The sequence below is a fragment of the Oncorhynchus mykiss genome, chromosome 6 (assembly GCF_013265735.2).
Source record: "Oncorhynchus mykiss isolate Arlee chromosome 6, USDA_OmykA_1.1, whole genome shotgun sequence".
Lineage (NCBI taxonomy): Eukaryota > Metazoa > Chordata > Actinopteri > Salmoniformes > Salmonidae > Oncorhynchus > Oncorhynchus mykiss.
Genome location: NC_048570.1, coordinates 30,830,699 through 30,857,084, shown reverse-complemented (window position 1 = coordinate 30,857,084; position 26,386 = coordinate 30,830,699). Strand labels below are relative to the sequence as shown.

Below are 26,386 nucleotides of genomic sequence, written 5' to 3'. Positions count from 1 at the left end.
CTAATCATCCTGTGGTCCATGTCTGTCTTCCTTGGCCACATCCTCTGCTCGGGAATCAGGGAACCAGGGGACCTGGAGGACAGAGCTTTATACACAGATCATCCATTAGTGCTATTGTACCTGTCAACGTGCCGCCATCTGTAGTTCAATCTAAAAACTCCCACCCTGCTGGGAGACTTAGACATCAGCGTTATGTCTGCAACTACTGATGCGTGGTACTGAATTTGCAATAATACAGTGAATAAAAGGTATTCTGAGACCAGTGAGTGCTGTGTGCCTGGCACTCTGTCTGGGCAATCTCTCTCTGCTCTGTCTAAACTTTAAAGAAGGAATGTTTAAAAAGGACTGGTGTTTTGGTTTTTTCACGATACTAAATCTTTTGTTTTTCCTGAGAGAACTGAGTTTCAGTGGAAATTCCACTGCAAGGCTAAAATCTCTGAACGTTGCAGTGATCCAAGCTTTTAACGACAATAGAGAGATTTGGGGGCCGTGAGAGAAGTCCCATAGGAACATGTACATTTAAATAATAGCTGAGCGAATGAGGGAAATGGACAATGTTCTCTAAAAGGAGCTGAATCCTGAGGAAAATGTAAAGAAGAAAGATGGCGAGCTTCGCCCCCCTCACCGTGCCCGTCTCTGCTGCTTCTAGTTCATTTATAGCACACTGGATTAAGGCAGGTTTACGGTTTGCTGTTGGAACAGAATATCACCGAGGTGGGAGTTGGAATAGCTACGCCTGGCAACCGCTGCCTGGCTTGTGGAGCTGTGCAGTCACTATCATATAGTCAGTCAATATATTAGAACAAAACCTTTGTGTTTGGTTGCCATGGGTACAGTTACGAGGTTGTCATAGGGGGCTCTTAATTATTTGAGTTGTTTCGGTGGTTGGTGATGGGAGGGAAGGGTGTTTTAAGCCTTTTTTAATACGCCTCGCTTGCCTTCATCTGCTCTCATGTACAGATCAGCTGCCCGTCCGTAGAACAAATACAGTGCTATGGACTGATGGAGCAACAACAGGCCCCAGAGCTACAACGAGTAATCAAAGCAAACTCTGGGTTTTACTGTGGCATATTAACGATGTGTGTTGGAGCTGATGTGTCATTCAAAGATTTAGGCCACAGGACATGGGGCCGGATGTTTAGCTGCAGGCCTGTGGCCTGAGCTGCTTCTCGCTTGGCTGGTGTTGTGGGCAGAGTGGGCAGAGTTGGGGGCTGAGTTCCAAATGGCATCCTATTCCCTATAAGGTGCATTACTTTTGACCAGGGCCCATAGTAGTAGTGCACTACATAGGGAATTGGGTGGCATTTGGGGCTCAGCCCATGTCACATATCCAGGGTAATGAGCCAGGCCAGAGTACATGGTTCACTGGCCAAGAATTCCCCCAGTATTTTGTTGTTGCAGGGTGTCTTGGTGCAGCAAACCACAGTGTGTGAAATAGCCTAGCTCACCACGGTTCTTACATGGGGTTTTAGATCAGTGTTCTTAGCTTGGAAGCAGATTTTTCATATTTCTCTCTTTCCTCTCTCACAGTTTTCTCTAGTATTCAAGCCAAGAGTGCAATGCAATACTTGCCTCTCACAGCACATGAGTACTGTGTATATTTACTGTTGTCAAATTCAGCTACTCTATTCCTCAACTGGTGGAATTTTAAAAAAATGTATGCATCGTGAACATAGACTTTATAACTCATTGCAAAGTGTTAATACATAGTAATGCACGGTGTGGTTATTAATGGGCCTGGGGAGAGGATGTAATGCACGGTGTGGTTATTAATGGGCCTGGGGAGAGGATGTGTATGTATGGAGGTCAGTAAGCAGGTCTATTCCTGGGCCTGGGGAGAGGATGTGTATGTATGGAGGTCAGTAAGCAGGTCTATTCCTGGGCCTGGGGAGAGGATGTGTATGTATGGAGGTCAGTAAGCAGGTCTATTCCTGGGCCTGGGGAGAGGATGTGTATGTATGGAGGTCAGTAAGCAGGTCTATTCCTGGGCCTGGGGAGAGGATGTGTATGTATGGAGGTCAGTAAGCAGGTCTATTCCTGGGCCTGGGGAGAGGATGTGTATGTATGGAGGTCAGTAAGCAGGTCTATTCCTGGGCCCAGTTGTTTTTGGAGCCCTTGTTTGTCAGCCACTTGTGGCTGTGTGTTGGCTTAGAGGAGAGGGTTTTAATTGCTGTGGTGTGTTGGGATGGGACAGGAGGAGGTCACAGACGGTCCTCTCCCTGCCACTCTAAATACACAACAGAGGAGATGAGGCGAGTGTGGTTTTACCCAGGCACTGTCAGCAGCACAGCGCTCCTGGTTTGAGAGAAGCATCTGCATGCAGGTCGACTGGGGTCACGACACAGAGACATGAAAGGATGTATTTTGTATCGTTTTCCAGTGTTTTGTGTCTTAGTAAAAAAGTGATGGGTGGGAGTTGGTAACGTCAGCCTTTGCCTCATGTTTTTATTGGACATCTGTTACCTTCAAGCGGAGGAAATGTTTAAAAAGTGTCGGGCGGATTTGTGGTGCAGCCGATCACAACCGCATGCCGCCTCAAACCCAGCATGCTTCACTTCCCGAGATATGCCTGACGCTAATTTTAGCCATTTTACACAGACCGCAACGTTGTTTGTTTTCGCAGCACCAATATAATGGTTTCCATTTTGCCATAAACTAACAATCTAAACCATTTTTTTTGGAGGGGGGTAGTGAATCTTTTTAAAACCATGTTTAGCCTTGCATTTTCACATCTGTTTGTTATTTCAGAATACTTTTATTTTCTGTGGCTTGCTCTATGAACCCACCCAGTTGTTGTTGTGAGCATCAGGTATCATGTTGGTGAGATGAAACTTGCTGAGAGGACTGAAACAGTGCTGAAGCAGATGTTAGGAAAGGAAAGGGATATTTTGGACTGTGAAATAAATAAAGTGGTCAGGCAGAAAGAGAGGGAGTACTGTAGTCAGTAGTCAAAGGTCAGAGGTCAGAGGGAGGTACTGTTGTCAGTACTCAGAGGTCAGAGGTCAGAGGGAGGTACTGTAGTCAGTACTCAGAGGTCAGAGGGAGGTACTGTAGTCAGTACTCAGAGGTCAGAGGGAGGTACTGTAGTCAGTACTGAGAGGTCAGAGGTCAGAGGGAAGTACTGTAGTCAGAGGTCAGAGGTCAGAGGGAGGTACTGTAGTCAGAGGTCAGAGGGAGGTACTGTAGTCAGTACTCAGAGGTCAGAGGGAGGTACTGTAGTCAGTACTCAGAGGTCAGAGGGAGGTACTGTAGTCAGTACTCAGAGGTCAGAGGTCAGGGGGAGGTACTGTAGTCAGTAGTCAGAGGTCAGAGGGAGGTACTGTAGTCAGTAGTCAGAGGTCAGAGGGAGGTACTGTAGTCAGTGCTCAAAGGTCAGAGGGAGGTACTGTATTCAGTACTCAGAGGTCAGAGGGAAAGTGAGGAGAGAGGGAGATGTGAAGCAGAGCTCATTGTTCCTGTATTCATTATAGTCATTATTATTTATGAGAGTGCCTTGGAGCGATTCTCAGCAGTGGGACTGCACTTCAGGATGGTACCCTACCCACAGACCAGGCTGATGGGAAATAATAAGCAAGGGCTTAGAGAGGAAGGGGGAGGGGAGGGAAATTAGGCTGCCCTGTGTGGAGATGCGTCATCCTTGGGGGGGTGGGGGAGCTGAGGTAGAGGAAGGTAGGAGGAGCAGCTCCTGTCTGGGACAGGAAGGTGGGAGGAGGAGAGATAGAAAACCTCCTCTTGCTGTGTAAGATTAGAGGTCTGTCTGTGTGCACATCTGGCTACATGAGCTGATAGCTCTGATCTGAGAACAGAGGCCAGCGCTACACTACTATAGGAACCATTTAGGAAGAATGCTCTCATTCACCCTGCCTCCTACCGTGTGTGTGTGTGTGTGTGTGTGTGTGTGTGTGTGTGTGTGTGTGTGTGTGTGTGTGTGCGCACTCCATATTATGGGACCACAAGGGCCTGGCCTTCTCTGTTGAGGAGCTGGTGTGGGTTAGTGCCACCCTGCTGAGTCTGTCTGTACCTGCTCTGTGGAGGCCAGTTAACAGCTCATCTGGAATCAGAACACACAGGTATGTTCAAGAGGAAGACAATAGAATTCCGTCAGTAACTGCAGCCACACAGGTTACCACACTATGCTGAGAGGCCATGCATGCCAAGTGTTTGTTAAATAATCCAGGGAGTCTGAGTCTGTTCTCAGAACCATTAGTGATTCAGGTCTAGCCTAGTGGAGGTGGAGGGAGGGAGGGGGGGTCTGACTGCAGACCAGGGCTCTCCTGTCTGTCTGCCTCCCGGCCTGCTGGTGTGTTGACTGATGAAGTGAGATGTGTCTGTAGGAGGTGAAAGCTCCTCCCGCCCCTTCCCTGACCCCCCACCACTCCAACCCTCACCTCAGAGTCCTACAGGCGACGTCTGGTTTCAATTGCAGTTTGGCTGGCCCAACACCACTGCAACAGGTCTGCTCACAACAGCTATAGCAGTGTGTGTTTGTGTGTGTAGCCAAATATGTGAGTGTAAAGACTCCCTTACACCTGCCCACAGGAACCCAGTGGGTACTGCAGTGTGAGAAGAGAGTGTGGGTCGCCGCACCACTGCAGGCTGAGGTCAGGTGTCGATGGGGTGTGGCAGTTCCTCTGCAAAAGAAAGGAAATAAGGAAGGCCGTCCCTCCCTCTCAGCCAATCACCTAATCAAATCAAATCAAATCAAATTTATTTATATAGCCCTTCGTACATCAGCTGATATCTCAAAGTGCTGTACAGAAACCCAGCCTAAAACCCCAAACAGCAAGCAATGCAGGTGAAGAAGCACGGTGGCTAGGAAAAACTCCCTAGAAAGGCCAAAACCTAGGAAGAAACCTAGAGAGGAACCAGGCTATGTGGGGTGGCCAGTCCTCTTCTGGCTGTGCCGGGTGGAGATTATAACAAAACATGGTCAAGATGTTCAAATGTTCATAAATGACCAGCATGGTCGAATAATAATAAGGCAGAATAGTTGAAACTGGAGCAGCAGCACAGTCAGGTGGACTGGGGACAGCAAGGAGTCATCATGTCAGGTATTCCTGGGGCATGGTCCTAGGGCTCAGGTCCTCCGAGAGAGAGAAAGAAAGAGAGAATTAGAGAGAGCATATGTGGGATGGCCAGTCCTCTTCTGTTCTCCTCTCCTCTCCTCTTCTCTTCTCCTCTTCTTCTAATAAAAGTAAAGCTGGAATCCTGGGAAAGCATAATACACTGGGGTACAGGCAGGTTTGTGTTGGCCCATTGAGGATGAGCCCAGGTCCCAATGCAGTCTGGGAGATGGAAGGAGGGAGACACAGAGAGAACTGGATGAGCATCACCCCAATTTGTTATCATATGTCATTTTAAGTCAAAATAGTAGACTATGGAAACTGCTGGATATAAAGCATATTTGTAGGATCAGAGGGTTGTCTAATAGTAGTGCTTCTACAGAAGTGTCCATATCTTTGTCCACATGCAGCAGTGGTCTTTAGTCTTCCTGAAGGCTTAAGCAGCATTGTGACAGAGACAAACTCTGTGGCCTGGCTGGTCAGCAGCACCTGGTCACTAATGGTGTCGTAGTGCTGAGCTCAGCTCTCTGAGCAGACAGAGATGGATCAGATCAGGAGGACTCCCCTCCTCTCCCCTCCCCTCCCCATGACCCCCCCCCCCCTCCCCTTCCCAGCCCTCCCCTCCCCTCTTCCCTCCCCTGAACTGCCCTCCCCTCCCCTGCTCTCCTCTCCCCTCCCCTGCCCTGCCCTCCCCTGCCCTGCCATCCCCTGCACCCCCCTCCCCATGACCCTCCCCCTCCCCTGCCCTCCCCTGCCCATTCCTCTCCTCCCCTCCCCTGCTCCCCTCTTCCCTCCCCTCCCCTGCCCTGCCCTCCCCTCCCCTGCTCTCCTCTCCTCTCCCCGCCCATGCCCTGCCCTGCCCTCCCCTCCCCTGCCCAGCCCAGCCCTCCCCTCCCCTCCCCTCCCCTCCCATCCCCTCCCCTGCTCCCCTCTTCCCTCCCCTCCCCTGCCCTGCTCTCCCCTCCCCTGCCCTCCCCTCCCATCCCCTGCACCCCCCTCCTCTGCCCTGCCATCCCCTGCTCTCCTCTCCCCTGCCCTGCCCTCCCATCCCCTGACCTCCCCTCCCCTGCCCTGCACCCCCCTCCCCTGACCTCCCCTCCCCTGCCCTGCACCCCCCTGCCCTGCACCCCCCTCCCCTGCCCTTTGTTGACTGGATGGTCTGTGTGTCCACAGCTGCCCCCACATCCTCAGATCCCATACCTCCACATGGGAACCTCTAGCTCTAAGATAAACCAGTCTTATGAAACTCAAGCAAAAGGAAGGGGGGGCAGCCAGAGCCTCAGTCAGTGACATGTCACAGGGTTCTTTCTCAGGTCTGACTGGTGAAATCACAGAGCTTCACTTCACACCTCGTTTTTGATTCAACTCCAGCAAGGCCACCACCGAGACGAGATGTGTGTGAGCTTGCATAAAGTCAACCGTCAATCATTACAGACCATATGAAACAAAGAGACGCTTTAGCCATTGAAGTACCTCCACAAGACAGGCCTTCCTGGCAGAAAGCAGCACAAGGACTGTGTATGTCTGCACAGTGCTACTTATCTTACATCCATATGAAAGAGAGAATAAATAAACCAGGGCAAATAATGAGCTGAGGAGAGGGAGCACGGATGGGCTCTGTAGATAGAGAGGAAGGGGGAAGCGTGCTCTCTGGGCTGACTGGGCACTCTGCAGGATGGTCTGGTTTGTTTTCACTGGTAGTATTACTGGAGGACTGACCTTGGACCATTAATAATATTGCAGGCAGAGGAGAGGAGAACAAAAAGAGCCTGTGGAAAATGACCACACACACACACACGCAACCACACGCGTGCACACACCAGCCTGCTGGTTGGTTAAACATTGTTCTCCTCTCTGAGTGTGATGGCTCCCAGCCCCTCTCCCTCTGACCTTGTGCTGGCAGGGGCCTCCTTCGGACTGCCACAGAGGGCCCTCAGAGCCATGCTTAAAGGGTGGTGAAGGGGGTTATTTGGGTAAACCCAGTCACAGAGGGGGAACGTGTTATGCTTTTTGGAAGCTTGGCAGCAAGAATGCCAAGACCCCGTCCCCTGCTCCTAGCGCCAGTACACATACTGTATGTACTTTATACTTCTTCATATGAGATAGACATTGACACATATAAAGGAGGTATGAGTGAGACTTGCCATTTATCTGCCCTATCAAGTAGGAAAAGCATCCAACCCTACTACTGCCACTCTGTCTGTCTGTCTGTCTGTCTGTCTGTCTGTCTGTCTGTCTGTCTGTCTGTCTGTCTGTCTGTCTGTCTGTCTGTCTGTCTGTCTGTCTGTCTGTCTGTCTGTCTGTCTGTCTGTCTGTCTGTCTGTCTGTCTGTCTGTCTGTCTGTCTGTCTGTCTGTCTGTCTGTCTGTCTGTCTGTGTCTGTCTGTCTGTCTGTGTGTGTCATACATTATTTCTGTGGCTATGTGAAAGTTGTGACACACACACATACACATAGGTTTTAGGTAACCCTGACACTGCAGTGGTGTGACCTTCGCTCCTCTCCCTCTTTATCCTGAGAGGGTTGCACCAGGCAGGCCAGGCCAGTGGGGAGGAAATTACTTGTCAGTGTGTTTGTAAACAGTGGAAAACTCCCCTTGTGCTGTGCTGTGCAGTGTGTCCTATCCTGTCAGCCCCAGAGCCTGGAACCAGACACAGAGACAGAGCTGATGTCAGGATGACCTCTACCCTCTCCTCTCTCCACAGGGGTCTCCTCTAATGAAGAGTTCTGATTCAATCACTGATTACGGCCCAGAGCAGCGCAGGGTCAAGGGCCAAACGCACTCTCAAGTCTCTTTGACCCCCTCTAGTGGGCCAATTAGCTGAGAGACAGAGAGAGAGAGACACAGAGATAAAGAGAGAGACACAGAGAGAGAGACACAGAGATAAAGAGAGAGAGACACTGAGAGAGAGACAGAGAGAGAGAGAGTGGACACACTGAACCATGTCTGTCAGGGGCCAGTCATTAGCCCTGACATTATTACTATCTGCCCAAATGAATGGATCCCAATCAGCACATCTAAGTCAACACACACCCATCCCCGCACACGCACAGACATGCACACACACCCTGGTTAACAGACACTGTCTATGGGGATATAGAGGAATATAGTTTTCTTGTTATCCTGTGATTTCTAAAACTTGAGACATGGAGAGACAGAGTGAATAGAAGAGAGAGTAAGAGAATGGAAGTTAGGCGGTTGGGGTGGGGGACGGTTGTCTGTGTGCAAAGCCAGCAGAATGTTTTATCAATGTGTTTGAGTGTGGGTGGAGGGAACTTGGCACTTGAATGGTCTATAGTCTAGAGGAGAAAAGAGGTGCTGTCTGTCAGAGAAGAGAGGGACGCTGGGTTAGAGGTGCCTTCAGTGCGTTCTGGTGCAGGGGTATATTTTCAATTCCCGAGCCCATTTGAAATCGGACACAGCTATTATTATGAGCCGGTCTCCATAGGAAACTTCTATTGAGTCCCCCCCACCACACACACACTCACACACACACTCGCACACACACAAGCTCACGCTCACGCTCACACTCATAGACAGACATGGAGCAGAACAGAGTGTGTTTAGTCCCCGATCGAAGTTCGCCACACATTTGACATTCTTACTGAAATGGAAGAAGACATGGCTCATAGCAGTTTTTCTTTACACATTCCTTTGAACATACCAATACTTTACAGTCTCAGCTCTAACATTGTTTCATTTCCACATGCACTATTAGTAACCCGCTGAGAAAGCCTTTACAACCCAAAACATAGAAAATCAAAACCACAGAGGTTGAGGGAAAGTGTCTGGAGCAGGATCCATTTACACAAAGCCTTTTCACACTGTTATTTTCTCTTTCTCCTTCTCTCTCTTTATGCACATTGACTCTTTCTGTTAGGGCTCTCCTTTGTCCTCTCTCTCCCACTCACTCTCACCAAACTCTAAACAGAACATGAACTCTCTGTTCCGTGTCTGTCTGTGCTGTCTCCGACAAGCATCTGTAGCGCATAGGATATGTTACAGTATGTGTGGCTGACTGTGAGTGTTTGACAGAGAGAGATTGAGTGAGCTCTTGGAGGAGTATAATTGTCTCCTCTCCCTGCCCCTGAAAGGGTTGCAGGTGCTATTCCCAGGCTATGTTGGGCAGTGGCTTGCAGTGTGTTTGGCTCCAGCCAGCGGACTCTGAGAGGAGAGGAGATGTTGGCTGTCCTCTAACGAGGTGCTAAGCCCAGGCTCTTGTTTTTGTCAGGAGCACCTGGGTCATACAGACGGAACCACACAGTCTAGGACTTCACAAAGGTCTGCCCATTCAAAACATCCCCAACCCGCAGGACCACAAACTCCCACACTTCATCAAATAAAGGAAAGACAGAACATCGAGCTCAGAGTTGAAATGGCTCATTCTCCTAATACAAGGCAGCTATTGTTTGTCTAACTCACTCTCTCCCAGGCATTGTGTTTTTATACTCAATAAAATCATGCCAGAATGAAAGCAGTTTATTGTGTGTGAATTTGATACAATTGCAGAATATGATGTTTATGGGTGGGACTTTGGAGAGCAGAAGGCATGCTGTGGGCCTTTCGTGTCTGATCTGGCACCATCCCTTTCCATCCCTCTCCCTCGTGGCCCTCACCGGCTGGGTCTCTGCCCACCATGACTGTGGTGTTGGTGAGGTCACCTGGTGGAGAGGGGCCCTGTCTCCTTACTGTCACAGGACACCAGAGAGTTATTGTACGGGGCTTTCAGAGCAAATGCCAGATCATTTGAAATGACAAGAGAATGTTGGCTCCACTGAGCATTCCGAAATTGAGTGAAAATACATTTTTTTGAGGAGGGGGGGTACTTGTTTTCTTTTTCTGTTGATTGAGTTGTGTAATGAAGTTCTGTTGTCTGGAAGCCTCGCTGCTCATCAGTGCCATTTGCATGACTGACTATGTGCCTCATAACAGAATGACGTCTGTATGACCTCACTGTGTGGTCCATCGATCGGACTCCACTTCATCCTCCTCTTCCTCTGCAGAGTCAGGAAACCAGCTGGTGGCTCAGGAGGCGGTGAGGAAGCCGTCTACTCTCCGCCGGCCACCTGCCCAGGCCCGCACAGGAACAGGGGAGCAGCTCTCCACCAGTAAGAACCAGGACCCTAACACTCTCTTACACAGTACTATAACACCTGGAACCATATTTCTCTCTTGAATATCGTCAGACTCAGAACACCTGGGATTTCATTTCCCTCCTTTACACTGTTTCTGTTTTAATACTCAGGCCCCATGTTTCTCAAATTCCCTGAAGTACATTTTAGAGGCGCTTTTTGCAGATATCCATACTTGTCCACATATAATATCTGTCTCTTTCTCTGTTCTCCAGATTGCCTCAACTGTAGTCGAATCACAGCCCTGACAGACAGACTCAGCTCACTGGAGGCAAAGGTACAGGGGTGACTCCTCTACAGAAGAATGTGCTGCAGTGAGAGACTACACCGTCTCTCATCATAAACAACAGTGTTGGAGTCCATTTGAAAGGCATTGGAGTTACTCTCTAAATGTCTCTCTTTCTCTCTCTTCACCATTTTATCCCACTAGGTCCAGGTGCTGTCCTCTCCCGCTTCCACTTCTCACCGCCACCTACAGGGTAAAGGAGGATTGGCACGGGAATCTTCCTCACAGATGGTGGATCCACAAACCAAAGGAGCCCCTGGCGAGCAGGGACCCATAGGTATGTACAAGTCTCCTATGCCCATGTATGGGCAGGTTTGAGGAGCAACCATGATTGCCTATTATTTTGAGTGGAGTGGTTATGTTTGATAATTGAGTAAGAAATCACTCTGCACATGCCATAATTCTTTCTCCATTGCCTCTCTACCTGCTCTCCTCCCCTCATATCCTATTTCCTCTGTCGCTGAGAGAGAGATGGAGACACACACACACACACACACAATCATTTCTTCTTTGACTAGTCAGAGTCCTGTTGTCTGCACTGCTCACTTTCAGGGTTCTGTGGGAAGGAGGGAGGGATGGTGTGTGGAAAGTGAACAGTTTAGGGCATGAAAGCCCTCTCCTTCCCTGGAGCTCAGCCTAGCCTTGGCTGCAGCTGAAAAGAGAAGGTGCTCTGCTGCTGTACTCTCAAAAGTCCTTTCAATAGTGTATCAACTTCCATCCAATTACATTCAAATCTGTTTTAGCTAAAGGCTTCCAGGTTAAGATCATCACTGGCCTTCTAAGGCCTGTTGAAGAATGTAAATGCCCCATTATGGGCACCCTAACACACAGTCAATGTCTTACTGGTTTAGAGAGAGAAGGACATTATCTGTTTGGTATAGGTGTTTAGTTCCCCTACAATATTAGAGCTATAATTTGTCTGAAATGTTCGCCCTGCATGGGCTTGGGTTTTGGGGTTTGGGTTTTAGTCTCCCATGACAAGCTGAGGGGTTCGTTCCTCACTGGCACCTCTGTGGCACTAATTAACATCTCAGTGCTTAGTCTGTCAGCGAGTCTGTCTAATCCAGAGCACAGCGCAGCTGCTCTGCCACCTCCATCTAGTGACCCTTCACCTCAGGAAGCACTCAACCTCTAGTCCATTTCTCCACACAAGGCAATGGACGACCCCTTTCTCTTCCTCTTTCCCCGGTCTGCTGTCTGACGTCTGTCTGTTTCCTCCCTAACACACAGGTCCACAGGGTGAAAGAGGCAGAGACGGTACCCCTGGACGAGATGGTAAGTTTGAGATGTTGTCAGCTCAGTCATTACTTTTTTTGTAACACAAAATATTGTGGCTGTATCAGTATGGCTCCATGGTTACTGTCCCCTGTCTTTGCTCAGGGAAGCCAGGGTCTCAGGGACTGCCGGGACCCAGGGGCGAAGCTGGGGTGAGGGGCCCCTCGGGGACCCCAGGATCTAAGGGGACCCCAGGACCAGTGGGTAAGATACTTACTGTAACTAGATGATGGCAGACTGTATGATTTAATTAAACAACCACTGATTTCACTGTAAGATTTCATAAGCCTCCAAATTTGGTACAGTCATTCCTTTTGGCTGAAGTATGATAATAACAGACCGTAATCAGTATGAATGATAGCAGTTTCATGAATACCACATGAAGATAATTCCATGTTTACAGTTGATCAAGCAGGGTGCACCGATGTCAAACAAGACGATGACACTGTTTGTCAATAAATGCGCATGTTGTGAAGCTCATTGTGGGCACAGAGGGATTGTATGCATACCCACCCACTTAACCCATTGTCTCTGACAAAACTATGACAATACTCTCACTAGGCCAGCGCAAACAAGAACCCTGAGTGTTGCTCACTTTAAGGCCTGAAACAATTGTGGAAAAAGTCCCTCAGAACTATCTCAACGAACTGCAACAAACTGCATCTTGACGTCCTGCATCAGAGTGTTTGTGTTTCTGTGAAACCACTCGGCCATTCCACAAACCTATGCTGTAGTCCATGAAAAACACAGCTGTTCCTCAGTGGACAGCACGGTGATAACTTCGACTTTTCAAACATAAGACTTACTAAATACGGAGTTTGATTCAGCATGGTTTCCAGCAGGCTGCCAAAATATTTGTCCTCAGACTACACAAAACTCCCCTATGGCTCGGGAACACTCGCTATTGTTCCTGCCTGCTGACCAACCAGAGTCGTCCGTTCAACAACATAAAGAAAGCAAAAATCGTATATTTTAGGCTAAATGGTTACGGACAAATAATAAATAACAGTCGCGAAACAAGAAATCCCCGGGCATCCCCAGGCAGTTACAAGTTTAATGATAATAAAATAAATAATGTTTGTCATAACGTGTTGTAGCTGGCGGCGTTGGTTCCGATTCCTCTCCGTGTGGAACATTTAGACCGTGTGAGTCCTTTCCTCTCCGAGGGATATATGAACCCTGCTCTGTGCCTACTGCTGCCGGATAGGCATGAGAGGTGGAGCAAATGTTCCACTACAAAACCCCTTTCCGAGAAGCACCATGTGAATCCAATCTGAAATGAACATGAGCTGTGTATACAAGTCCTGTCTCCTTATGCCTTCCATATGTCTGCGGTGTTGTTGTTTTCCCTATCTCCATTATATGATGTGTATTCTCAGAGTGCACTAGAGTTTCTATCCAAAACGATGTTCTCTCTCCACATGCAGAATTCTTCCTGGCCGTTGCACAGAAGACAAATGTTACCATTGACGAGAATGTGTTTGATGTAACCTGAGCGTTATGAGAGCGTGTTCGGTGGCGATAGGTCCAGGGGGGTAAGGTGTAGGTGTAAGGGAACGTAATGAACTCAGGAGGGGTGACAACACAGTAAAGACAGATTCAATGAGACTCAAGGGGAGATTGAATGACATTAACAGGGGGCTGCTACTTTTCTGCAGGGAGGGAAACAGTGTGAGGTTGGGGTTGGAGCGTGTGCAGCCCTGCATTGCTGTGTTTTGGGTTGTTTTTCTCTTAATCAGCGCACAGAAAGGACATGTTTCCTGTATAGAAGAACTAGGATTCCCTAACACACACACACACACACACACATACACATGCAAGAGCACACACACTTTGACTCACACATTGACACCGTAGCCCACAGCCGCATCAGGGCCCCATTACTCTGCAGGAAAAATAGAGCCTTGTTTGCCCTAACATCATGGGAACACACAGACTCTGGAGAGGCCACTTTGACTACCCAGCTGTGCTACTATACTGCTGACCAAGGGTCATGGTCCTTCAGGTGGGGTTGAGCTAGTGCAGAACCACCACGCAGTCAGTTACAAATTAAACAATATTATGCCAAGTTATTCATAGTTGATAATACAATAATTGTAAAACCTCCAGAGCCTTATTCAAGGTCACAAGATAAGGAGATAGATTAATAGATGATGGTTATGTGTGCTTGCGCTTTGGGGATGGGGAGGTCAGGGGTCATGTTGAGCACAGCATTACCTCAGGAAAGTGCAAACAATGAGGTCAGATGTTGTGGTTGGGAGGTGAAGCACTTTGTTTGGGTTTGTGGATGGAACAGCCCAATCCAGCTGGGCCACAGGGACAAGTCACATCTCAGCTTTTCTTTCTCGACCTCTTTTCAACAAAAGGAGAAGTCGTTGTGGGAGGGAGAGAGAAACATTGGCTGGCTTGTCGGGACAAGTTATATATACACACACACACACACACACACGTGCACAACGGCGCACGCTCCCACACTCCGGCTCGTGCAGACGCAGGCAGAATGTAATTTATTGCGCAATAGTCCGCTAATACGCTCCGGCTTTAATGGTGTTTATTTGAGCTTTCCCAAGTCTCCCTTTGAGCTCCCAGCACACGGCCATTAAGAGGCCTCCTCCTGTTAATTACAGCTGAACACCAGTCAGTCTCTCAGCCCCCCTCTCCTCTCCTCTCCTCTCCTCTCCTCTCCTCTCCTCTCCTCTCCTCTCCTCTCCTCTCCTGCTCCTGCTGATATTAGCCTGCCTCGCACAACCGCCAAGCACTGAAACTTAATACACCATGCAGCGCTTGCTGTCTCTCCCGCACTCTCCCTCCCTTTACATTCTCTACTATATATCGTATTGCTCTGTACCCATCACCTTTTTATAGGTTCACCAGCGTTCTCCTGCCACTGCTATGCATGCCAGGAAAGGCAACACAGGGTGAAACCTCTTCATCAAGGAATCACCTCTGGTGCCCTTTGAAATGATGAAAATACTCAATAAAAAATCCATTGGTATAGCAAAAGAGATGAAAGGTTTCTCTGTTCACCAATGCTGTCCCTCAGCATAACAGTGTGGTGTATCTCCTCTCCCCCCAGGACCCAAAGGTCTACCAGGTCTCCCAGGAGAGAGGGGTCTACTTGGGCTTCCTGGACCTCCAGGACCCCCTGGACCCCCAGCCACTACCAGTGCCCACATCCCAGAGCCAGACCAGGGTAAGGAGAGCACCACTACAACAGACAGCCATATCCAACACCACACACACTCCATTCATCAGATTAACAGTAGTGTTATGGAACACCTCCCACTCAAATCATTTGTTTGTAATTATGATGTCATGTAGGGCAATGTGTGTGCCTTACAGCCCTAATTGCTCTTTGTCACCATCGCTCATGCTCATCTGGGTCAATTTTCCATTCAGTGGGTTTGTATGAAAATTCTAGTGCAGTTCATGAGTTTTCACACCCCGGAATTATGGACTTGGAGATGTCCCAGCGGTGAAAAACCAGATGCATAGTCGGCCTCTGTCAGACAACCACCCTCACCCCTCCCCTTCTCACAATAGGTGGTCTTTTTCTGTGCCAAACCAGAGGAAGTGACCTCAGTCCACACAGAATCAATTTGCCATGAGTCCAAAATAAGTGGATCTGCAGAGGCAGTAGTTTACTGAGAGGTGTGGGCTGAGGATGCCACCTTCCTTTGGTCTTTAAATAGGTGAGAAATACCTGTTGATGCTCTCACTTCCACTGAAAATCGCCATGTTCCCCATGTCTTTTACATTACACAGTGTCACACCCTGACCTTAGAGATCCTGTTTATGTCTCTATTTTAGTTTGGTTAGGGTGTGATTTGGGGTGGGTATTCTATGTTCTATTATTTGTATTGCTATGTTTTGGCTGGGTAGGGTTCTCAATCAGGGACAGCTGTCTATCGTTGTCTCTGATTGAGAACCATACTTAGGTAGCCCTTTTCTGTCTCTGTGGGAAGTTGACTTTGTTTATGGCACATAGCCTTTAACTTCACGGTTTGTTTTGCAGTGTTTATTGTTTCGTTTGCCGTCTTTTCTAATAAATAGAATATGTACGCTCACAACGCTGCACCTTGGTCCTCTTCATTCAACGACCGTGAAAGAACTTCCCACCACAAACGGACCAAGCAGCATGGTAACGAGGAGAAGCGTGTTCAAGAGGACTGGACATGGGAGGAGATCCTGGTGGGAAAGGATCCTGGACATGAGAGGAGATCCTGGTGGGAAAGGATCGCCTGCCGTGGGAGCAGCTGGAAGCAGAGAGGAAGGCGGAGGCAGCGAGAAAGAGGGCCCAGGATTACACAGGGTCACGGCTGGCACTAAAGACCAGGAGGCCACTCCAAAAAAAAAATGTTTGGGGGGGGCACACAAGGAGATTGGCTGAGTCAGGTTGGAGACCTGAGCCAACTCCTCGTGCATACCGTGGTGAGCGTCGTACTGGCCAGGCACCGTGTTATGCGGTGGAGCGCACGGTGTCTCCAGTACGCGTTCTTAGCCTGGTGCGTTACATTCCAGCTCCCCGCATCTGCCGGGCTAGGGTGAGCATCCAGCCAGGACGGGTTGTGCCAGCCCTGCTCTCCAGACCTCCAGTGCGCCTCCTCGGCCCAGTATATCCTGCGCCGGCTCTGCGCACTGTGTCTCCGGTACGTCTGCACAGCCCAGTGTGTCCTGTGCCAGCGCCCCGCATTTGCAGGGTGAAGATAACCACCCAGCCAGGACGGGTTGTGCAGGCTCTAAGCTCAAGAACTCCAGTGCGCCTCCACGGCCCAGTGTATCCGGTGCCTCTGCCAAGGACAAGGCCTCCTGTATGTCTCCCCAGCCTGGTGAGTCCTGTGCCTGCTGCCAGAACCAGGCCTCCTGTATGTCTCCCCAGCCTGGTGAGCCCTGTGGTAGCTCCGCGTACCAGACTGTACGTCTCCTCACTCCAGTGATGATCCATGGTACGAAGCCTCCAGTGATGATCCATGGCAAGAAGCCTCCAGTGATGATCCATGGCACAAAGCCTCCAGTGATAATCCATGGCACAAAGCCTCTAGTGATGATCCATGGCAAGAAGCCTCCAGCGATGATCCATGGCAAGAAGCCTCCAGTGATGATCCATGGCAAGAAGCCTCCAGTGATGATCCATGGCAAGAAGCCTCCAGTGATGATCCATGGCAAGAAGCCTCCAGTGATGATCCATGGCAAGAAGCCTCCAGTGATGATCCATGGCACGAAGCCTCCAGTGAGTAGTCATGGCACGAAGCCTCCCACGACGGCCTCCAGTCCGGATCCCCCAGCGACGGTCTCCTGGCCGGAGTCCGCACCTTTGGGGGGGGTTCTATTATTTGTATTTCTATGTTTTGGCCGGGTAGGGTTCTCAATCAGGGACAGCTGTCTATCGTTGTCTCTGATTGAGAACCATACTTAGGTAGCCCTTTTCTGTCTCTGTGGGAAGTTGACTTTGTTTATGGCACATAGCCTTTAACTTCACGGTTTGTTTTGCAGTGTTTATTGTTTCGTTTGCCGTCTTTTCTAATAAATAGAATATGTACGCTCACAACGCTGCACCTTGGTCCTCTTCATTCAACAACTTTGACACAGTCATGTTGAACTTCTATTTGAGTTAGAAGAGAGAGATGGAGAAACAGAGAGGATGGCTGAGGGAATAAATGTAAGGATATTAGAAAGAGACAAATGTATGCAATGTGTTTTAACTGGTACTCCCTCTCCCCAGGTCATGTCTACTTGCCAAAATGGCCTGAGAGGAAGGTGATTGAGTGCCGGTTGAGAGGGTCTGAGTCTGTGGAAGGGAAATATATACATATATGATGGGGGAGAGAGAGAGAGACAGAGAGACAGAGGGAGGGGCGAAGACACAAACTGGGATAAGAACCTGTCCATCACTGATGTCACTCAACCATTTCCAGATGTGGAGCTGAAACAGGGGTTCATACAACCTCCCGCAAGGTTGGAGCTCAGGCAATATGGGAAGGTATGAGGGCTGAATGGCTAAAATAGAGAGGAGGAAATGGGCTGCAGAGTGTCGGTTGTGTAGTTGAAAAGATGGATAATTCTAGCTGTAAGTAAATCAGGGTTGGCATTGAGAATTCTGAAACTAGGAGCCGTTTCCTTCACATCAAAGTGAAAGCAGGGGTTCTGTGCTGAGCTTCCTTTGGAAAACACTGGCTTATTGGCTTCCCCGTATCGATCTGGAGGCTGGAATCTCCTGTCACAGAATGGGAATAAACCCTGCTATCTTCAGGTGGGACAGGTAGAGAGGAGAGGATGTGTGAACCTAGCCGTTTTAGAAGATCATAGACATTACAGATGTAGGACACTATTGTAAACCCAGGACATTGTGGGGTTGGAAAGTAGAGGGACATGAACTCCATGTCAGAGAAGGTGTTGAAGAACAGGAGCAGGAAATGAAGAGAACAATAAAGAATGTTTCAATAGAGACAGACAGGCAGACAGACCGAAGGACGGACTAGTGGGAGGCTCGGAAGAACAGACGAACAGACAGAAAAACAGGCAGACACCTCACCTCCGCAGCTATTTTTAGAAAGGGTTGTGTGGGACTGGAACAGAGTTTAGAGTCAGTGTGGCAGCTGGAGGATGTGTCTCGTTGATAGGCCTTCTCCTCCCTGCTCTCCTCTTCTGTGGCACTCCATCAACACTGTGCCCCCTGTCAGCCTGAGACAACTCTTAAAAACCACACACTTCCACATCACTGGGACATTTCCTACCTTTTTTCCTCTCTCTTTCCCACAGATGTAGAGCAGCTCAGAAGTGCTCTGTCAGCACAATGTCAATGGAGGTGACTCAAGTCATTCTTAAATAGTGAACCATGTGTACTTGTAGGACATGAATTCCACATACACATGAGTGCAAACAATGTGATAATCATGATATGATATTTAGCCATACATTTACCTATCTATGTAGAAGATGGGCCCGTGTGATGGTTCTGAAAGAAGCCTGGACATTTGTGTGAGAGCATTGCCCCCTGTAGGCACCTGTCAGTAATGCAGTTCAGTAAATGAAGTGCTCCATCAGTCCTCTTGCCATTGTCCTTTTTAACCACTCGTCTGTGTGCATGTCCTCTGTATTCCAGGTCAGGGCAAGCTGCTCCTCTCCAACACCTTCCCTGACCCACGAGGGGCTCCTGTCCAGGGCCCCCAAGGCCCTGATGGACCTGCTGGTCAGTATCTCCGTCTCTCTGTCTTGGTCCCCAGCCAGAAAACATGTTGGTTTCAATATCATGTCAGTGTAGTGATTCAATTGCATATTCATTTGGGTTCTCGTACCAGTTATGCCCCTGGACTAAATATAAGAATGAACAAAAGTCTCCGTTCTCTGTCAGATTCACTGAAACACATCTCTCCTGTCCCCAACTCTCCTCTTGAAATTGCTGATTTCCTCATTAGAGGAAGTTGGAGTTGCTTCCTGTCTCTTAAATGTTGTATTGATTTGTTGTTTGCCTGTCCCTCCTGCCTTAGTTTGCATCAACAGCGTTCAATGGAATTATGTGTCAAGATGAGCCTTTTCCATTCCCGTGTTTAAAGTGAGCCGTAAGAGGAGTGAGCTTGGGCCAGCTCCTATGATTGATCATATTTTGGATAAGACATATCTAGCATCCCTTCTATCATGACCAACCAAGGCAGATTTAAGTGTGTTCAATATAACATTGTAACAAGCATGTCTGTATATGTAACGGTTTTCCCAGTCCAGTAATTCTTTACACGTCTACAGTGGAGGTAGGAATAGGAAGACACAGTTGTTAGTATTCATCTGAAAAATGACTTCTTATTATTTGTTTGACTTTTTAACCGTGGTTTATGTCATAGTCCAAATGCCTTTGCATAATCTGATTGTCTTATCTTGTTCCAGCTGTTCCAAAACACACACAACATGAAACCCTTTCCTATCCATTATCCATTATTCATCTTTTTTTCTCTCCTTTATTTTGTCTCTCCTTTCATTCTCAATTTGCCTTGTGTGTCTGATAATAACCTATCTTGGCCTATAAAGGCAACCTAACCTAAAAGCTGCTTATTACCTTAATGCTCACAGTCCTTATGTGTCCCATCATACAGGTCCCCCAGGCCCCAAAGGCCCCATGGGACCCCCTGGCCCAGCAGGACAGAACGTAGGTGTTTGCCTTAGCACTACATTAGGCAGTGTGTAAGGGTGCAATAGAAATAATAATCATCATATGAGTGAGATTAGATCCACTTACTGCACACTTCTACAAATGATGTGTCTTTCTCAACATTATCTCCGGTCTCTCTACAGGGGAAGTCGGGGGCCCCTGGGAGACACGGCCCAGTGGGGCCAAAAGGAGAACGTGGGGAGAGAGTGAGAACAATGCACAGGCCAGCCAGGGCCCAACCACACCTAATGTTTCCATTCTATTTTTTCCATCCCCTAGATAGAGAGACAAAACTCCTAACTTGCCTCTGGCTTCTTAGGGTCCTCTGGGATATCCAGGAGAGAGAGGATTCATAGGAGATCCGGTAAGACACCTACTTCCTGTATAGCTGTGGCCCTGATGAGTATGGCCTTCATAAAGACGCGTTAGTGTGAGGAAAACCTACACGTCACACCTGAATACAGCATGGTAAACTATACAAACCAGCATTCTCACAAACTCAGAGAATGGGTTTCTTCTGCTGCTTTTTCAAAGGCAGTACTGTCATGCAATTGAAGTGACATCACAGGTGTTCCATTACTCTTTACTTAATGTTTCTATTTAGGGAGTACCAGGAGCCAAGGGAGAACCAGGAGAGAAAGGCCTGCCGGTAAGACTAAAATATATGGGCTGTACACCACTGGGCTGCATAAGACCAGGAGGCAGGAGAGGAAACTGGGGCCCTTTCTCAATTAGTCTTTCTTTGATTCCTTGTGTCTTCTCTCCTTGCATCCACCAAAGCCATATGAGGAGAATGTCCAAGGGGAGGAACCTTGGGGTCTTCTCTTCCAATGGTCTTTGAGAAGGAAGCGAGGATATAGGATGCGAGAAATGTGGGAAAACGAATTGAGAAAGAGTCAATTTCCTCACAGTGTACTTAAATTGTATAAATACTGTTTACTGTATAGACAATGATTGTGTCCGTCTAATCACTGCTTTTCCTTTGCATCTTTCTCATGTTACAAGAACAATCTAAATGTAAGTGATCTAAATGATTTTTGACAGCAAGTCACCACTACGATCCATGTCCAATCACCACGTTTACATGCTTATCTTTGCGATTTCACTTTTTTGATAAAGTTTACTGTTAGTATTGTTCTGCAAATGGTCCTGCATTTGTTTTGTTTTTGAAATACTTATTTACTTTATAGTATGTCCGTTTACTGCATGTGGGATTGTGGTTGCTGTTGTTTGTGTGTGTTCTGTTTCGTGATGATTTTATGATCATGTGGTTTTTTGGTCCTTGGGGTGTGCTGTAGAATGCTGCCCCTTGTTGAAAACACTGTCCTACTCCTGTCCGACCCTAAAGCTGTCTGACTCCCTCTGCAAGCTACTGTCTCCATGGCTACCTTTCACAGTCACATTCTGAGAATCTGACATTGGCATATACATACACACACGCCTACCTAACGCTCCTACCTCACACGTGCTAAGTCATTTGCTGACTGAGGGAAAGATCATGGAATCTATAAGAATCTGTTGAGTGGCATGTAATATATAATTGTATTGAGGATCAATGATCTGATCATGCCATGCTTTTACAAACCCTTCTACAAATTATATACATTTTGCAAAGGATGACATGTTCATATGTTAATTTAACTAGTGTACAACACATATTGTGTATACATCGTATAAATGTTATTATAAACTGGGTGGTTCGAGCCCTGAATGCTGATTGGCTGACAACCGTGGTATATCAGACCGTATATCACAGGTATGACAAAACATTTTTACTGCTCTAATTACGTTGGTAACCAGTTTCTAAAAGCAATAAGGCACCTCGGGGGTTTGTGATATATGGCCAATATACCACGGCTAAGGGCTGTATCCAGGCACTCGGTGTTGCGTCGTGCATAAGAACAGCCCTTAGCCGGGGTATATTGGCCATATACCACACCCCCTCGGGCCTTTTTGCTTAAGCATGTGTCGAATGTATATGCCAAATCACTCCATTTAGAGTTGTGGGAACAGTGGTGATGGGTTAGTGCTGGGTGTGTGGGGTAGGGTGTTTGGATTGGGGTTGGAAATGTGAGTGGATACAGCTATCCTCCAGTGTCCCACAATGCATGGCTGCATGCTCCCATCCTTATTTACTGCACTGTTTGCCATTTCTCTTTTTGCTTGCCAAACTCATATGTAAACTCTGTGTTTAACTTAGTGTAATAACAAAAAAATGTAGCAATAACACAGGAACCAGGCAAGATTACTCTAAAATGTATCGCAAACCCAAAATATATTTCTTATCTCCTCGACGGCCTCACTACAGCCCCATTATCTGTTCTGCTCCCATCTGCTCCTCATCAATCAACCATGACATAGAGGAGCTTGTTATTGTGGAGCCATACAACCTGGAAAAACACAAGTACACTGGACATTAGACATTGTTATGATTTATACAGTACTGTAGCTTAAGGAAATCTTGCCTTTTGTTCCGTAGAGATTTGTCCGCTACTCGTTAATCAGTTTATTTCTTTACCCAAGAGAAAAGTACTCAGGCATCCACGTTAACACAATCGTGTGCATGCGTTCTTTATCAACTGTCACTGACATGATTGCTTGTCTGTGTTATCTTTGTGTTTTTATTTGCTATGTTTCATATTTTTTCTTAGGGGATTATTCATAAAGCCAGTAGGTCTTTCTTGAAAAGTAGATATTGATCTGTTTCTCATTTTAAACAGAAACTTTAAAAAAGACTAAAGACTTACTGGCTTTATCTGGTGAGCATATTTTAACACAGTGAGAGATGGATTGGCAGCTATTATGACCACAGCTGTATTAACAGTCATGTAGATACAATATACTGAGACTTCAGACTAAGACTTTACAAATGTTTTTAGAAAATCACTTTTTTTGTCATGCAACCCCTCTAAAATACTTGCCTGGTTGAATAGCTGCTCATCTTGATCAAGTCCAGAGGGAATGTGGATGGCATGGTCAAACCTGAAGCCTTGGACAGTCTACTCCACTTTTGTTATGTCAACAACATAGGAATATGTTGTGATGTGCATGCTGTTTTTACCCAGCATGGCAAAGACTGGCCTGGTATGGCAGCATGGCCAGAGAACGAGGGAGATGGAGGGATGAGATAAAGGGATGCGGGCTGGGTGCGTGGACTGGTTTTAACCTGCTAACTGCTGTAATGGATTGACAGAGAGAAAATGACTTGCACCTTGGCGGGCAATTTGTTTGGCTTGTGCTCCTTACCTTGACGGCTGTATCTATCTTCACAGGGGGACGGGATACATCAGATCAGAGAAGCGCTGAAGATCTTAGCCGAGAGGGTTTTAATCCTCGAGACTATGATCGGTATTCATGGTGAGTAGGAGGCGTGGTCAGCTTGAGGCAGCAGGGTCAGCTTGAGGCAGCAGGGTCAGCTTGAGGCAGCAGGGTCAGCTTTAGGCAGGGGTCAGATGAGGCTGGATCTCACCCCACCCTCCACCACTCGTGGGACGTGGGACGTGGGACATGGGGTATGGACAGAGGTAGAACAGCCCCAGGACCAGGCCTGGTGTGTCCACTCTCCACCCCTCACCCAGTCCCCTTGTCACTGTTCTCCGATAGGACATTAGTTTGAAGATGTTCCAAGACTTGCAGGCAGACCTGGAGCTTCTGGCTCGCAGGGTGACACTGCTGGAGGCTATCATCTGGCCAGGTAACGCTGGTAACCATCCTCACCCCTCATTCAGGCTAGATTACACTATCTACTGCATTTGGCATGCAGGGAACATACTTATAATACTATTTGATGTCTTTTTTTGCTTTAAAAGTTGTTGCTCTATGCGGACTCACATTAGTAGACATCTACCAGTAAATGTTGATTTCTTCACTAAATAAATGCATGTAACTCAAATGACTTTCATCTCTAGACACATGATAATGATGGATATCTCATCAGCCTATGGCAACATCATATAAATGCTTTATGATATTTAATAATGTGCTCTATTAACTAAGTATTTGATATGTATGTCTCATATATGTATGCATAGGGTAGCATGGCCCCAACTCATTGTTTCTTCAACAGAGCCTGATCTAGGGTCTGGAGATGGTTCGTTCGGCACTGCGTCCCAAGGCGGTTTCTACAGGAATAAGCGGGCAGGCGCCCTACCCTATTGGCTTGTCTCCCCTCCTCTGTCCTCAGACACCAAGGTTCAGGGGAAGTAGCATCCCTCCTGCATCTCTGAGGATCACGGGGTCTAACCACCCCTCCCTTAGGTCTCTCTGGCACTCTACTGATCCAGACCTTATCTGATACCCTCTGTCGGCTGTACCATCAGATGAAAGGTGGGGGACACCTCAGGGAAGCCCCGCTGGTGCTCCGGAGTCTTCCCACCTCCATTGGGAACCAGTACCACCCCCCTCTACCCCAACACACACCTCCCCATAGACCCATGGCTCCCCCTGTGTCCCGTCCCTGTGTCTACAGCTAGGAAATATTTCAGCCTCGGAAAACATGCAAAGATAAAAGGAAACCCAATATTGAAGGAAAATACCACCCCAAAACTATATTTTGGTATTTGTTTCATTTGTGCATTGTTGACATAGTCCCAAATGTTTTGCTTGTCAGCAATAAAGTTTTCAAGATATGTAACTTTCAAAATACAGAAATCATCCCTGTATGATGCATTTAAGCATCGTATGATAATTTTTGCGGGGAGTTTTCCTTGAAATGTTTAATGGTGCTCATTCAACTGAAACAATTCTGGACTATAAGGGTCATTGCAGTATAGTAAAAATGAGGGTCAATTAAAGGAGAAATCAAGTGTGAAAGAAAAGAGACTGGCTCTGAGAATTTGTTTGGACTTTAACAATGTCGGGAATCTCAGAGGTTTACTTATTTAAATATATTTAACATGTACAGACTACAAGACACACATGTACACAAACAAACCTCTTCCCTTTATATTCCTTTTGGTTCTATAATATTGTTTTAGTCCTTGTTATGAAGTGCACTATAAAGACGAAGAATTACACGCCGTTCCCATTGAGGTGTCAGTTGACATGTTATGAAAAGTCAAGCATATCCGTGTGTGTGTCTTGGTGTCTGATATCCCCCCATTTAAATCAAACACACAAGGGATGTAATTGTATTTATTTTATTAACATTCTAGTTGAGATGTATGTTGTTGCACATCAAATCAGTTCTGTGCTGCCCTTTTCTGCACTTTCTACATTTTTAGACAGTATTTTCTCAACAACGGTGCCGAAATACAAAACTCATATCCTTATAGCAAAGTATATTCTACAAAGTTCTGATTTGTGATCAAATTCCTGCATTTCTTTCGAACCCCAAGCTGCAGCTCGTGCATAAACTGTCAGTAGTAAGACACCTCACATTTATTTTAAAGCCACAAGCTAAAGCAATGTCGTCTCTAAGAAACCCTTTCTCCTACAGCAACTTCAGTCCTAAGCACACAGTAGGAGTAGAGGACTTGTTGATGGAACTTGAATACATTTTTTGGCGTGACTTTGTACCACTATTTCATTCTTTAGATTTGACATTTTAGTAATTTAGCAGACGGTCTTATCCACAGCGACTTTCAGTAGTGAGCGCATACATTTTTCATACTTTTTTTCGTATACTTCGACTGATTTATCTGTCACAGTCAAGAAAAAGGCTTCTTTGATCAAATGTGTTTCTTTATCTTATAAAAAAATATCAATAGCAGTTTCTTGTTTTGTGTGTAACGTCATATGTATTTTCCATTAAGGGGCCTATTTCAAATTGCTTGCTAATGTGTTATTGTGCAAAAAAATCTTGTAGATGCTTGGTATAATAAATAATTGTTTTGTGTTTTTTAACAGGCTCATTGTCCTCATTCTTTTCATAATTACATTTATTTGAGTACTCTTGTCTTTTCCTTTTACCTCCCAGGGTACATTTTAGCACAAGTTCATCTCAGTAAAACCCAAGCAAATAACAATATCATGATACTAAATCATACCTTCTGTTCCAAGCTCCTGCTAGTTGGCCACTCTGTGTTGATCTGACAAGCCTCAGGTATTCCTTGGTGGCAGGGGGCTCTTTTCTTTGGATGTCGTCACAGCCTCCTCCCCAACTCTGTCATCAATGAGCAGGGAGATGGCGCCATCTAACTGTCTAGTGGCAGCCAGCGCCACCACAGCTTTATGTGTAGGAAACTCTTCTCCAGTTGCTGAAGCCTTAAAAAAAAGATGTCAATAATGTTTTTGCTCAATATAATTATTTTATTTGATGACTCAGGCATGTTTGATCACAGCTTGCTTCTCTGACTGACTTCAGAGAGGACACTAGGACATTGACACTTCCACTTTGACCCCTGGTTCCTCTAGGACATCCTGTAATCCAGCATCTGCTCTTCCAATAACTGGGCCTCTGACACTGCTTCAGACCCATTCATCAGCCATTGAGGAACAGACGCTGGCCAAGGCTGTGGGTTCATGGGTGAAAGGTTAGAGGGAGCCGCCTGA

General features: G+C 47.1%; 1 protein-coding gene across 9 annotated transcripts in view; it reads left to right on the top strand.

The window, feature by feature from the left end:
- Nucleotides 1-25,738, top strand: part of LOC110525725 (EMI domain-containing protein 1) — a 74,465-nt gene extending 48,727 nt beyond the window's left edge. For 2 of the 9 annotated variants that reach the window (XM_036979868.1, XM_036979862.1), the window contains exons 4-17: nt 10,065-10,169; nt 10,409-10,470; nt 10,624-10,756; nt 11,710-11,754; nt 11,860-11,958; nt 14,831-14,947; nt 18,857-18,943; nt 19,839-19,891; nt 20,038-20,100; nt 20,214-20,258; nt 20,499-20,543; nt 20,900-20,911; nt 23,498-23,588; nt 23,961-25,738. In XM_036979868.1, the coding sequence (XP_036835763.1) occupies nt 10,065-10,169; nt 10,409-10,470; nt 10,624-10,756; nt 11,710-11,754; nt 11,860-11,958; nt 14,831-14,947; nt 18,857-18,943; nt 19,839-19,891; nt 20,038-20,100; nt 20,214-20,258; nt 20,499-20,543; nt 20,900-20,911; nt 23,498-23,588; nt 23,961-24,100 (1,097 nt within the window). In that variant the 3' untranslated portion in view covers nt 24,101-25,738. Of the gene's footprint in view, nt 1-10,064; nt 10,170-10,408; nt 10,471-10,623; nt 10,757-11,709; nt 11,755-11,859; nt 11,959-14,830; nt 14,948-18,856; nt 18,944-19,838; nt 19,892-20,037; nt 20,101-20,213; nt 20,259-20,498; nt 20,544-20,899; nt 20,912-22,545; nt 23,589-23,960 lie in introns of all 9 variants that reach the window. The other 7 variants (XR_005052059.1, XR_005052060.1, XR_005052061.1 and 4 more) reach the window with 7 other exon arrangements.
- The last annotated feature ends 648 nt before the right edge of the window (nt 25,739-26,386 follow it).